At 42.3% G+C, this 12,756-nt stretch overlaps 1 protein-coding gene across 1 annotated transcript in view; it reads right to left on the bottom strand.

Moving 5' to 3' along the window:
* Nucleotides 1-12,001, bottom strand: part of LOC104470560 (anoctamin-1-like) — a 41,648-nt gene extending 29,647 nt beyond the window's left edge. Inside the window, 6 exon segments of the mRNA XM_010085528.1 lie at nucleotides 197-248; nucleotides 3,365-3,419; nucleotides 4,616-4,767; nucleotides 5,596-5,694; nucleotides 7,951-8,277; nucleotides 11,894-12,001. Coding sequence (XP_010083830.1) covers nucleotides 197-248; nucleotides 3,365-3,419; nucleotides 4,616-4,767; nucleotides 5,596-5,694; nucleotides 7,951-8,277; nucleotides 11,894-12,001 — 793 coding nt within the window.
* Between the last annotated feature and the right edge of the window lie 755 nt (nucleotides 12,002-12,756).

Genomic DNA, 12,756 nt, shown 5'->3' with positions numbered 1-12,756 from the left:
TGAATCTATAAATTCACATTTGAAAAAAAAATCCAAACAGTTATATTAATTAAATTTCCAAATAAAACAATTATAGCCACATACCTCAAATTAGAGAGCAGGGGAAAAACCTAAACTCCACAGTCAGTTAGAACTTGCAATTATTTTTCAAAACCTGGAAATTATATTGATCTTGAAACTAAATAAAGTTCCTTACCCATGCTATATTTTGCTTTGGTACATGTCGTTCTTTTCAATATTTCATAAACCTACAGAAGTAAAACAAAAGAAAGGAAAGGGTTACTTCAGATACTGCCAATGAAAAGCGCAATCGTTTTGTGTACAGCTCAAATATTGGCAAAAGCAAGATGTCGATGAAGTCATCATTTGTTAATAAAAGTCATGGTATTCAGGAGAGCAGGGCTCACAGCTCTCCATGCTCACTTATCTGTAGGAGAGAGAAATGCTTAACTAAATAGCCAGCTACCCAGATAATTGATCAGGGGAAACAGGGTTACATTTAACCACTCGCATAACAGCAACGTTGTTTTCATCATGGTAGATCAAAGCTCAGAAGCCCTCTGCTACCCAGAGCAGGCAGTGGCTGGGCCAGCTCTTCCCCCACCTCCAATGGCACCAGCTGGTGTCACCCCACGGTCCTCAGCAGAGCTCCAGGCTCATAACGCACCAGATAATTGATCAGGGGAAACAGGGTTACATTTAACCACTCGCATAACAGCAACGTTGTTTTCATCATGGTAGATCAAAGCTCAGAAGCCCTCTGCTACCCAGAGCAGGCAGTGGCTGGGCCAGCTCTTCCCCCACCTCCAATGGCACCAGCTGGTGTCACCCCACGGTCCTCAGCAGAGCTCCAGGCTCATAACGCACCCGCAGCACCCTCCAATGGCACCAGCTGGTGTCACCCCATGGACCTCAGCAGAGCTCCAGGCTCATAACGCATCCGCAGCACGCAGTCGTTTATCAACAACTGGACTAACACAGGCTGACCTTAAAATTTCAGAGTTTGCATGACCTTGGCGGCAAACAGGATGTATTTATTTTACGATTTATTGCGTTTATTGTCAAATAACCTTTGCACGTCTCGCCGTGATGCCCGAGTGGCTCAGCTTTCACCCCACGCCACTCCTGGGCGGTGATGCCCCTAGGCTCTTGGCTGGCGTGAGGCTGGCAGGGGAGGGGGCAGCAGAGGAAAACCTCAAGCAGAGACACCTGCTGCCCACTGCCTGGGGAGTCATGGACCAGTTTCCCGGGGATGCTCACTGCTGCGTGCGCTAACTTGGCCGGTGCTTGCCCAATTCACAAAGGAAAGCAAGCGAGGGTATATGAGGCAAGACCCACAGCTCATCTGCTTGTTGTCTTCTGACTGCAGTGAGTTAAAGGGCTGTCACAGAGATTTCCAGTTATATAAGGTTGTGTTTGTTGGTTGCTTTTTTTTTTATCAAGTAAAAGGTCTTTGGCTTAGTTTCTATTCATCAAAGACTCCCAGGGAGTGACTAGATTCCTGTTCGTTTTGCAGTAGGCGGAAGGGTCAATATTTGCACTGTGGTTTAAAAATACATATGAGAAAGGCAGGAGAGAACTTTAAGAAACAAGAATACAAAGAGAAATGCATGCAGGATAAAAGGACGCTGGGAAGCATTCAGTATGTCTTTTATTACCCGGTGATTTGCAGGGATTCCAAACAAAGCAAGATGCTACCAGCATTACTGTTATATGCCCAGTGTTCCTTGAGTGGTTTAAAAAAAACCCCTCCCTCCTCTTCCTCCCAGCCTCTGCTACGAGCTCCTTTTGTTTCAGTCCATTTTTCAGTTAGTCTTGCTCACCCACTTGTCCTATGGTGCCATTTTGTCTCGCTGCCTTTCTCAGACAGCCTGTCGTCATGAATTCTCTCTCTTCATTTGCTCCCTTAAGTTTCTTGTACTTAAAAAGGTTTTTTTACTATTTATTTAGACATATATAAGAAAGTCTACAAACAAAAGCTATGGTTTTTTTCATTCTCAAATTAAATACTTGATCGCAAATAAACCCATTCCATGTTCATCTTTTTCTTTTCTATTTTTTGTGCTGCTGCATCTGCCTTCCCTGGTCAAACTCCCCGAGCCCCGATAACCTGTGCTCACATCAAATCATTGCACTTCAACCTACAAGGGAACTACATCGTGGGGTCCACAGGCTGGAATTTCAAAGCAGGAAAGGGAAGTTAGATATCTCACACCCCTTATCACCGTAGCAATAAAAGGCAGCTATAATTGCCATATAAGCTCTTTTTGAAACCACTTAGCATCCCAAAAGGCGAATGTTAAATCTAAGATAAAAGCCGTTCACAGTCACATTCCAACCCACAGACTAGCGCAGTGGAATGGGGCAAAGAGTCCACATTATACTCTGAAAAGTGTTGCAGCAAGTGCTGCTTGGCTGGTCCCTTCCACGTGCCCCGATGCCACAAAAGCTGTCCTTTCCGGCCCCCCCCGCCTCAGCAGCTATAAAGGAGGCTACACCTTCTCCCCTGCTCTATTTTATGGTCTGTAAGTCAAAAGAAGGTACTCAAATGTAGTTTGTGATATCGTATTCCTGTGTTAAGCTTCATTTCTGTCAGGGAACTGCAGAAGTTTAATTATGAGAGGAAAAGTCCCATGCTGGCACTGAAGCAGTAGAGACCCTCTAAGACGAAGGCAGGAATGGCTCAGCCCCGTCCCAGTGCTGCACACTGGTACGTCACACTTGCTAGTGTAATAGAGGTGAACAGATGCATAAACAATCAGAACAAGATGCAGTTTTCTGTCCTTTTTGTATTTGCTTCATGTAAACTTTAATGTTAAATACAAATCATAAATAATGTTAAATCATGTTAAACAAAAATCATAAACCTCAACACATTTAACACTATTCTAGAGAATTGCCCCCCAAAAATATAAATAATATTCCCTGTAAATACTTTGCTGTTTCATTGAAATTTGTTTTGGGAGACCTCACAGCATTTTATAAAAAGAGCAATGTATTGCTATGAAAAGGTAAATGAGCCATAGGGGGTGCAGGTAGCTGGTGGCAGGTAAAATCTAAATCTATTCCTTTCTGGTGATACGTCTACTAAGAAACTACACCCCAGATTAACCATGAATTAGAGAGAAGATCCAAATTATTTTCCAAAAGGCAGCAACCTGTTAGCATCAAAGACTATACAGTACATGAGCTAAAGCTGGAAATGCTTTATTTATAATTTCTATAACTGATGTCACAGGTGATCCCTGGCGTTTGGTTAAGAAAGGCAAACTGGCAGCAGGCGCTGTACTAAAGCTGGCAAAGGGGCCATTAACACCAGGACTGAGGCACTAGCCACCAGGATTTTCTTATATACAGTACTTACTATAGTGCTTCTCGTTTTGCTGTCAAAGAAGGAATCTCTGTCAGACAAATCAAACCTGTTAAAAGAGTAGAAGGAAGCCCATTAGATTAAAGAAAAAAGCCAGTAATTTCCTGCTCTTGTGGACCCCTTCAGTATTTTCATTTCCCCTGGGGATCTCTCATAGCTAACAGTAAAGAATAGCTTGTAGAAACCTCATTAAAAAGAAAGTCCATCCCAATTCTCATATTTTAAAGAGGTCGCTTATACATTCCACTGGTTTTATAAATTTTTAGGGTTTTCTGCCCAAAAGAGACTGTTGATGCTCATTTAAGTCGAATTCCCGATCACTGCTGTCCCTGAATTTCTCACAATAATCTTTCCATTTTGTCTGTACCTTAAACCTGTGGGGCCACTCTTGCCTCCCTTGTTCAGGACAGACACAGATGGTGACAGTGAAAAAAGCCACCACAGCAAACAGTGTAAGGCACATCGCCACCTAAGCTAAGGAGCATCTTGTGGGCTTTCTCTGAGCCACCAGGCTCCTTTGCTGTAGGAACATCCTACAAGCAAATAAATACATAAATACACTTCCTGCAAGTCCAAGGACATGTCAAACGTCACATACATTGACTGGCCCAACTAACATACACAACTCCATCAGTGTTCTGCATCCCTTGGTTAAAAACCCCTGTATGTCCAGTGAAGAAATCCTGCCCCAGGACTGTTCTTTGTTCCAGCTGGCATATACATAAACACAGGCTTCAAAGCTTCTCTGGGATGCTGGCCAAGGAAGAGCAGCAGCAAAGGAGCTGAAACTTTGGCTGGGCCCCACCTTGTGATTTTTTTTCCTACACCCACGTTTACAGCTATTCTTACTGATCTGAAATCGATGGCAAAGCTACCACGGACTTCACAGCATTCCCAAAGTCAACGCCTGGTTGTGAGCTGCCCACACCACATAAATGAAATTATTCTGAAATTTATCAAGCCACATCTCTGGCTACAAATTTTACTGAACATTTTATATGGAAAAAAAGACTATTAAAAACCACATCATAAATCACGTTTGGCAGTCTCACAGCTGATGCAAGTGGTTATATAGATGTGTATCATGTACCACAACAGCAGCAGAGGGGCTCTACAAAGCCTCATTCCCCAACAGTAAGCCAATGTGGGTGGGTGTTCATTTTTCTTTTCACCTTTTCATGCCTTGGCTGCTATCAGAAGGCTTGAACCTGTTGACATGAACACTTTCAGAAGGCTTTCACTTACAGGTGCTGTTTTTCTCTGGAGAAGGGGTAGGAGAGGCGCTTCACCGTCTGAGGTTTGTGTTCTGCTACTTTTGGCTGGATGGGCTCTGTGATTTTTTGAATTACGGAGTTAATCTTTTTCAGAAGACCATGGGTCTGATTGATCTGATACATCTGAGGGGGCAAAGAGAAAAAGAGGAAAACCGTAGTGCTTTTTGGCTATCCATAAGAGAGAGAGAACTGTTAGGAATAGGACTTTTTTAATCTAATTGTGCTCCTGATTAAAATCAGTGGTGAGGCAATAATGGGGATTAATATGAAATGCAAACCAAAAGTGTGGTATTATAATGCTAATAAATTATGCTGGGCTTTGAGACTGTCTCTCGCTCCATTATAGACTTCCCTCTGCCGTCTGGGACATGCACTTAGTATGTGTTTAAATATTAATCCATCTCTAAGCTATGCTCAACAGAACAGGTAGCTATCTATCACGGATGATTTAGAATTGATGAAAATATACTGTCATTTCTTTAATGATATTTCAAATATTCTGAAAGGTAATTTATTTTGCAGTAGAGTAGTCCCGACTCCTGCAAATACAATGAACGATGTATATGAAGAGTCACTCAACCCAGCGAGACTACTGCACACAAACTGTTACTCTTAAATTAATTTGTAGCAGTCTAGCATTTTGGGTGAGAAAAGCCCTCCAAAATGCACACAGAAATTTCATCATCACACTGAGAGCATGAGGCATTGTATGAAATCACTCGCATGGCATACAGAGAGCGGTAACCGCTGGGAATTCTTGATTTCCATTTCTCCTTCCAGTTGTTCTTTCTGCTGTCCCAAGTGAGTTTGTGACTCTCATTTTCTGTACAGATTAGTTAACTATTTTTAAAACGCTTGTGGGGGAAAAAGGTCTACCTTTGTTAGGTGCTCACAGGTGAGTGTGTGTTTGCACTATGCCTTCCAGAGGAAAACAAGAAAATCAGGACTGACCTTTTTTGTGGGCATCTTGAGCTTAAGGAATTCTGCCTCTCGACACAAGACATTCCATGGTGCGTGTATTTTCACAAATCCAACCCCATGGATTTTAGTCTTAAGAAAAAAAAAAAAAAAAAACAAGAGAAAAGGTTACTGACAAGAGGAAATGAAATATTTAAGGAACAAACAGTCCATCACTGCCAACATGCTAAATCCCATTTGTTTGAGACAGCCAGTTTCTAACAACAGGACAATCACCGAACACCTCTCTGTGCTGAGCTGCTAGAAAATGTGACTCAAAAGTGCTATTGTCTTCCAGAACAATTACCACAAGGTTAAACAGATAAAAATTGTTTGGGAAATAAAAGCTAATGACTATGCACACAAATACAGACTAAGCCCGTTAAATTTGAAGCATAGGCATCCAGCCAAATCGTATGATTTCGTAAGTGCGTTGTAATTAGTGGAGTGGAGAGAGTCCCTGCTGCCTCCTCCGAGCTGCTCAGGATCTCAGAGGACCAGAACTGCAGTAAGAAAGAAGCAGCCTCAGATACAGACATGTATAACTACATTAAAACACTACACATTTTAATTGGGAAAACTGGTAGGAAGAATTCAACAAAACAAAAGGAAAAAAAAAAGAGAAAAGTTCATGATAATATTAGTGGCATGCTTGCACCTCACTAGTTCACTGAGCTCTGTTTGAGATGGCTGGACATGGGGGTTTGCTTCTGGCACTCCCACAAACACCTCCATTTGCTCCCTGGAAGTAATAATTTCAAAGCCATTGGAGAACTGATCATCAAACTAGTAGGTGTTCAGCAAACAGAGGAGAAGGAATCTTTCTGATCTTGTTTCTGTACACACTCAAGCAGTCACTACACTAACTAGCTTTCACCCAACTGTATTCTGCACTGGCTTGCTAGAAGTTTGTTGCTCAGAGGACACAAAGAACTGCCAGCCTTCCCATAAGGCACGGCTTCCAAACCACCCCAGAATTTTCTTCATTGAAGAGAGTTTCAGTGACTTAGTAAACATCATGTGTTTAAGAAACCTTTGCTCTGTTTTGCAATTAATACAGCCTCCAACGCGACTCTGAGGCATGCCTGTCAAGCCCAAACGATTCCAGGTTTCTCCCCCTACACTGATGTGCCGGGTATGGAAGCTGATGTAAATCCCAGTGGCTTGCCTTCATCTCTATACATTCCTCATCTGGTTTGGTATCTTGCCCTGAAAGGACAGGGTTCTCTCTCTTTCACGGTGTCCTGGCTTGAACCCTGAGCCCTTCTGCGTAATTTGAAATTGCACTGCATGCCACAGGTGGGACCTCCCATCCTGCAAAGGATTTAAAATCTATGACTTGGCATAGGCAGGCTTCCAGTTTACTACAATAACTTGCAAGTTGGATGAAAAATAATTCTGATTTTCACCTGGGGGACAGAGAAGTGAAAAGTTTTTTTGCATTACACCATGCAAAATATATATTTTTATATAGATACACACACACACATCCCCCCATTATAAACATGACTGTAATTTGTGAATAATAGAGGGCAGATTTATTTTTTTAACACTGATCACAGGTCTAAGATGTTTAATCACAACTTTTAGATGCTGTAAATGAAATCACCATAAGTGTTTACCCCCTCTCACAGGAATTTCAGGCCGATTGGCTGGATCAGTTAATTGTAATAGCCTTCTCTGAAATGAATATAGCTGCAGCTATTCCTACTAATCACACACTGGCAGCACTTCACACACATTTTTTATATGGTCTAATGATCTTTTAATAGAATGTGCTGTTTTCAGAGTACAGGTGAAAGGCGTTACAAGCTGTACTGTTCGTATCTAAGAATGGAAAGAGCAAACTGTAATACAGATCCGTGTGTTGGAGCTAGAGTATGTACCACAGCCTCCTGAACAAATTCAATTCTCTTCAAGTCTATCCCAAGGTATAACAATGTCACTCTCTGTATCAGGTATTTTTCATCAGAACTGGAATTACCAGTAGATCCAAACCAGAGTAAGCTGTAAACCACAAACTGGGATTAGGGCTGAGAGCAATTTAAGCCTCATTTCTAGATAGGGCAACACATCAACAAGCCGTGTTGCAACAGTGCATGTGCCACGAGTCCTGGCCAAGAAAAATAAGAAACTTCACCTCGTTGGGGTATTAACCACAGCTCATTCCTGTGAAGTGAATTAAATCGGTGGCCAAGGATGGTGCTGCCAGAACTGAAATAAAATTCTGGAAGAGCTGAGCTTGTGTAACCTTGATCAGAGCCAGGGTCACAGGAACAGCTCAGCATCTCCCAGGATTTGACCAACAGTTATCTTCCTTATCTTTAACCATTTGAAATGGGTCCTTACATCCTCATCGTGTTCCAGTTCCAGACCAGCCTCCACAAGGTTCCCTTCATACTCCTCCCTGCGAAACCGCTTGTCGTCTTCGTGGTAATCCACATGGGGTTCACTTTCCCCCATTTCCAGCTGCACTCCTTTCCCGGGAAGTGGCTGGTCCTGCTTGGTGCTTCGGGTACTTGAATCATTGTGATGAACTCTCCTGGTGAGCGTCTTCCCTGCCGAGGACTTCTTGTAATGATAAACTAGGATGTAGTCGACTTTTCTCTTGCCATCTCTGAAGTAGAGTCCATATTTGCAGTCAGCATCTGGATCTTTGGATAGGGAATTTAATAACTGGAAGCAGGGAAGGGGAATGTAGAGAGAAGAAAGGAGAAGAAGAATGAGTACACACGCCAACACGGACACCAGACAGACCATATCCTTGTGGCAAGGACTCCTTGCCTGGAGCACACAACAACCTGTCTTCAAACAGCAAGCATGCAGGAGGGCCACCCCCATGCTACTGATTCAAAACAATTTTGCAAATTAACACCTGCAATTTTACTGGTAGCCAGCTGGGATTTTATTGGCTAGAAATAAATACATAAAATAACTGGGATTTAATCGAATTACCAGCACACTAGTCCCTAAGCCAGCTACTTGGTGGATTTGGTTTTCCCCTTCGGGGGTTAATCACCACTAAGATCATCTGTCCTTTTCCACCCAAGTCATCTGTGTTTCAATTCTGACAAATAGATGAATATCATGTACAAACATTTCTCACTTCTCTTATCTAGCGCTGCAAGTTTGGATCATCTGAGAAAGGGATCATCTTAGATACAGACTGAAGGGAGCCAGCTGGTCATGGAGCACAGCCAAAAATGCAGATGGACCGTAGCCAGGGAAGTGGGTTCATTGCTTACTGAGTTCATAACTTTTTTCCCCCCACTTAAAAAACTTGTGTCGCTTTGCAATGCTATGGTGGCAAAGGCTTTATTCCCATCTTGAATTAACGCTGTGTAAGTGTTGCAAGATGAAAGAAACATAAGACTTAAAACACAATTCCACTTCCAAGCATTTATCTGAAAACTGCACAGGGCAACTATAGAAACATTAAAAAATACCAGCAATTATTCATTTCTACTTTCAATAGCACTGCTCATGCATAATTCACAATTCTACTCTTGGAGATGCACACACCATTAAAAAAAAAAAAAAAAAAAAAAAAAATTCTAGAAAATTTTTTTTTTTTTTTTTTTTTTTTTTTTTTTTACAAAATATACTAATCACAGGAGGGTTTTTTCAGGGGCCAGAGACATTTTCTGGCTTTTAATTTTACAGAAGAGTGTTAAGCCTCCATTTAGAGAAAAGGACTTGTGCTCTAAATGGCAGCAATTGGCCATCAGTTGCAAATCATATTGGTTAAAAACCTTCTGGGATATGTACACCTTCTGCTTGTTTCAAACATAAAACCATGAATGGAAGTTATTTGCAGGCAGTTGTTTCTAAGACAGTCCAATTTTTAAACCCCAGAAGAAAAGAGCAACCTCTGAGCTGACTGTACAGTATATCACAGCCAACAGAGCCAAAACTTCATCAAAACCCACCCAATGTTACACACATTTGCATACGTCTCTGAACGTTGCTTTGGGGAGCTACCATCACTATAAATCAGTGCCTTCAAGGGACAGTCTGTTCTTCCCTTTTTGCCTTGGGGAGATTTTTACTCAAGATACTGAATTCAAGCAGCAAACCCCATCCGCCTGGGTTTGGAGGGATGAGGAAGCGCACTGAAGAAGTAATTAGTAATCAGATGAGCACAAAGCAATAACACGCAGCAAGGAAGACTGGCAGACAGCAAGGAGCCTGAGGTGCCAGGCAGGACGTGGAGCAGCTGCTGGCCGAGGTGGGGATGCCGGACATTTGTGGCTTTCCAAAGCTTGACTTGACCATGTCTGCCCAGGGCCAGCTTGGCTGCAGGTCTCCATCTCCTCCGTCCCTCACAGCTTTGCTCCATGCCTGCCTTTGCTATCTGTTTCTCTCTCCTTTTCAGGATTCCATCTCTCCTTTCCATTTAACCTAAACTCGTTGCTCCAAATATGTAAATATCTATCATAAAATCATACAGCATTCGCTGCCACCATGGAGTTCACTCTTTGTCCTGTTCCCTCTTTCCCCTGCTCCACGTCTGTCTTATTTCGCCATGACAATACCATACTCTTCAGGGCATAGGATGCTCATGTTTGTGCCCTATCTAGATATTCCTGTCTAGTTCTTACAATATAGAAAACCAATAATAACGATTAAATTTCTGATTGCTTCCTGTTTAATGGCATGCACCTGTGAATTCAGAACACTGTTTAAAAGCAAGCTGACGGTCTGCTTGTGGCAGGCAACTCAGTGATGCAAATTTCTACAGTAACTAACTGTATTTGCAGGATATAATGCCTCTTCAAAGGAAATAGTTGTTGTAAACAAGCTACAGTAACACTGAGGTTTGTTTTAAGATAACTAATTGTATTTAATTTTTAAAGATGTGATGATCTTATTAATTAATTAAACCAATTTCTGAAAAACTGGGCTGAACCAACAGATATTCAGGTAAGCACAGGGAGATGAAACAGGCAAAAGACTCAGACCCCAGCCACTTCCTCCCCTCGTTAGGCTGACTTTATGAGGAACAGCAATGATTTGGTCTGTTCTGGAGACTAATAAAGGAAACAGGAAGGACTTAAGATGGCTCTTGAAGATAATAGCAGGGAGTGTGCCAGATGTTTCTAACTGCCTGGGGAGCTCAGGAGGGACCAGTACATCCTGGCCACAGCTCCTCTTCTCCTGGGCATGCCTTGGGTGCGGAAAAGTGTCACTGAAAATCCCTAATTTCTCTGTTTCTTTGAGCTACTGCCACCAGGAAGGGGATGGGTCACACTGCAGACACTGAATGAGAGCTTCTTCCCATTTTTTTAAACTTTCCCATTGAAAAGCTGACTCTGAGAATTTAGGAGAAGGTGCTGCACTGTGGATACTAAAGCCTCAATAAATTTATTAATAAATAAAAACAGCTATATCCTACTGTGAAAGGGATGCAGCTGAAACACTCAAAGAAGGCTGTTGGTTCTGTTTCAAAGAAAGAAATGGTCATCTCTTAAGGATGTGGTATTAGTGCTGAAAAGTACCCATAAGCCACATCCTCTCTCGCAGTGCTGCTACACTGACCCAGAGAGGGAGTTACGTTGACTTAGAACACGTAGGACTCGTGTCTCTTTGGTAGCAAATGAGCCACAGAAAAGACATTTCAGTTTTATCACAGCAGGAGGGATGTTTACACTCTGACGGAATGATTCCTCCACACTCAATCCTAATTAAGCAGAAGCACAACGAATCAAGTATTGCTTCACATCCTTCCCCAGTGAGATCTGTTATACAGCCCACTCCACCTTGATTCCTTCACCTGAACTCCTTTTTATGCATTTATGACATAACCAACTCCTAATCCTGTTGGGTATTCATGTTACTAACTTTCTTTAAAATCGGTGTTAAAGAATTTAACCAAGGCACAATTACTGACACTGAAAACCTAACCTCTATTGTGTGCTACAATTAGTTTAACGTTACCTAAGTTAACAATGGCTTTTGCATGAAATTTTAGACTTTTTTCTCTGTTCTACTCTACATGGGCAAAGAGATTTAAAGGTTGCCACAGCCTTCTTGCCAGATTGCTTACTCTGAGAACGGCCAACCCCTTTTTAGGCTCCAGGTTAAACAAGGATCCCTTGCTTCCCTTCTTCACATCAAAGAACAAACCCCACTAAATTACGTGTACTGTGGCTGCTGGCAGTGCTCCTCAGCACTTCTGAAAAAGAGAGGGAGAGGATTTTAGAGCATTCTGGGAATGAAAAGAATGAGAAATAAGCCAAGGTGTTAAGCACAGCACACCAGTTAGGACACATCCAGCCAGTCCTTTACTCACAGTACTCTCATGCTGGTCGTATCCTATATCTTCAATAGCTCGGATGTTGATAATGTGGATCCCCTTCTCCTCAGCAGGTAGACAGGAGTATTTCTTGTTCACCTTCATTCCTGTCTCCTGTGGAGCCTCGTTGAGATCTTCTGGCAGAAAATCCACCCCATGAAACTCACTGTCTGTGTCTGAGAAAGAAAAGGAACAATTCTATCAAGACACTTTAATCCAAACACTTGCTCCTCCCAAGCTGAAACGTATCCTGTTCCTGCCTTCTTCTGCCAATGAGCCCTGGTGCAGGGCTCCCACCCCTTCTCAGCTTTCCCACAGCCCTCTTCAGCCCTACCTAGGTCTCCTCCTCCTCCGGAGAAGTGCTCAGTTAACTTCTCTTCTGCACTGCTGTCTCAGGATGTGTTTACTGTGTGGTCTCATAGAATGACTATATTTCTTGGCAAGAGAAGGAAAAAAGGGGGGAAAAAAGAAAAGAGTCTGAGAATTAGCTGGTGACGATAGGGGGCATTGTGTTTTCCCCATTTCAGTAGACATTTCCTCCTTCAGCAACCACTTGCTCACGCTGAAAAACTACGTAGTGGGCTTCCCCTCAAGTACCTACGTATTGCATTCGATGTACTGAAGCATTCATATTTAAGTAGCCTTGAAAATCTGCGGTTTTCTCTCTCTCAACCCGCCAGACACCCGTACTGTTTCCACTTACTTAAGTATATAGAAGAGCTAAAAGATTTTATGTAAAAATTTCACTACAAACTGAGCAGACAGATAACTGATGAAACACAAACTAGTGTTTGCATATGTGCATTTACACAAACAACAGAAGGCAAAGTTTTCCAAGATTTGATTAATTTTGACATTAA

This window comes from Pterocles gutturalis, unplaced genomic scaffold (assembly GCF_000699245.1).
Source record: "Pterocles gutturalis isolate BGI_N339 unplaced genomic scaffold, ASM69924v1 scaffold9470, whole genome shotgun sequence".
NCBI classification, from domain to species: domain Eukaryota; kingdom Metazoa; phylum Chordata; class Aves; order Pterocliformes; family Pteroclidae; genus Pterocles; species Pterocles gutturalis.
This window is presented reverse-complemented; position numbering and strand designations above follow the sequence as displayed.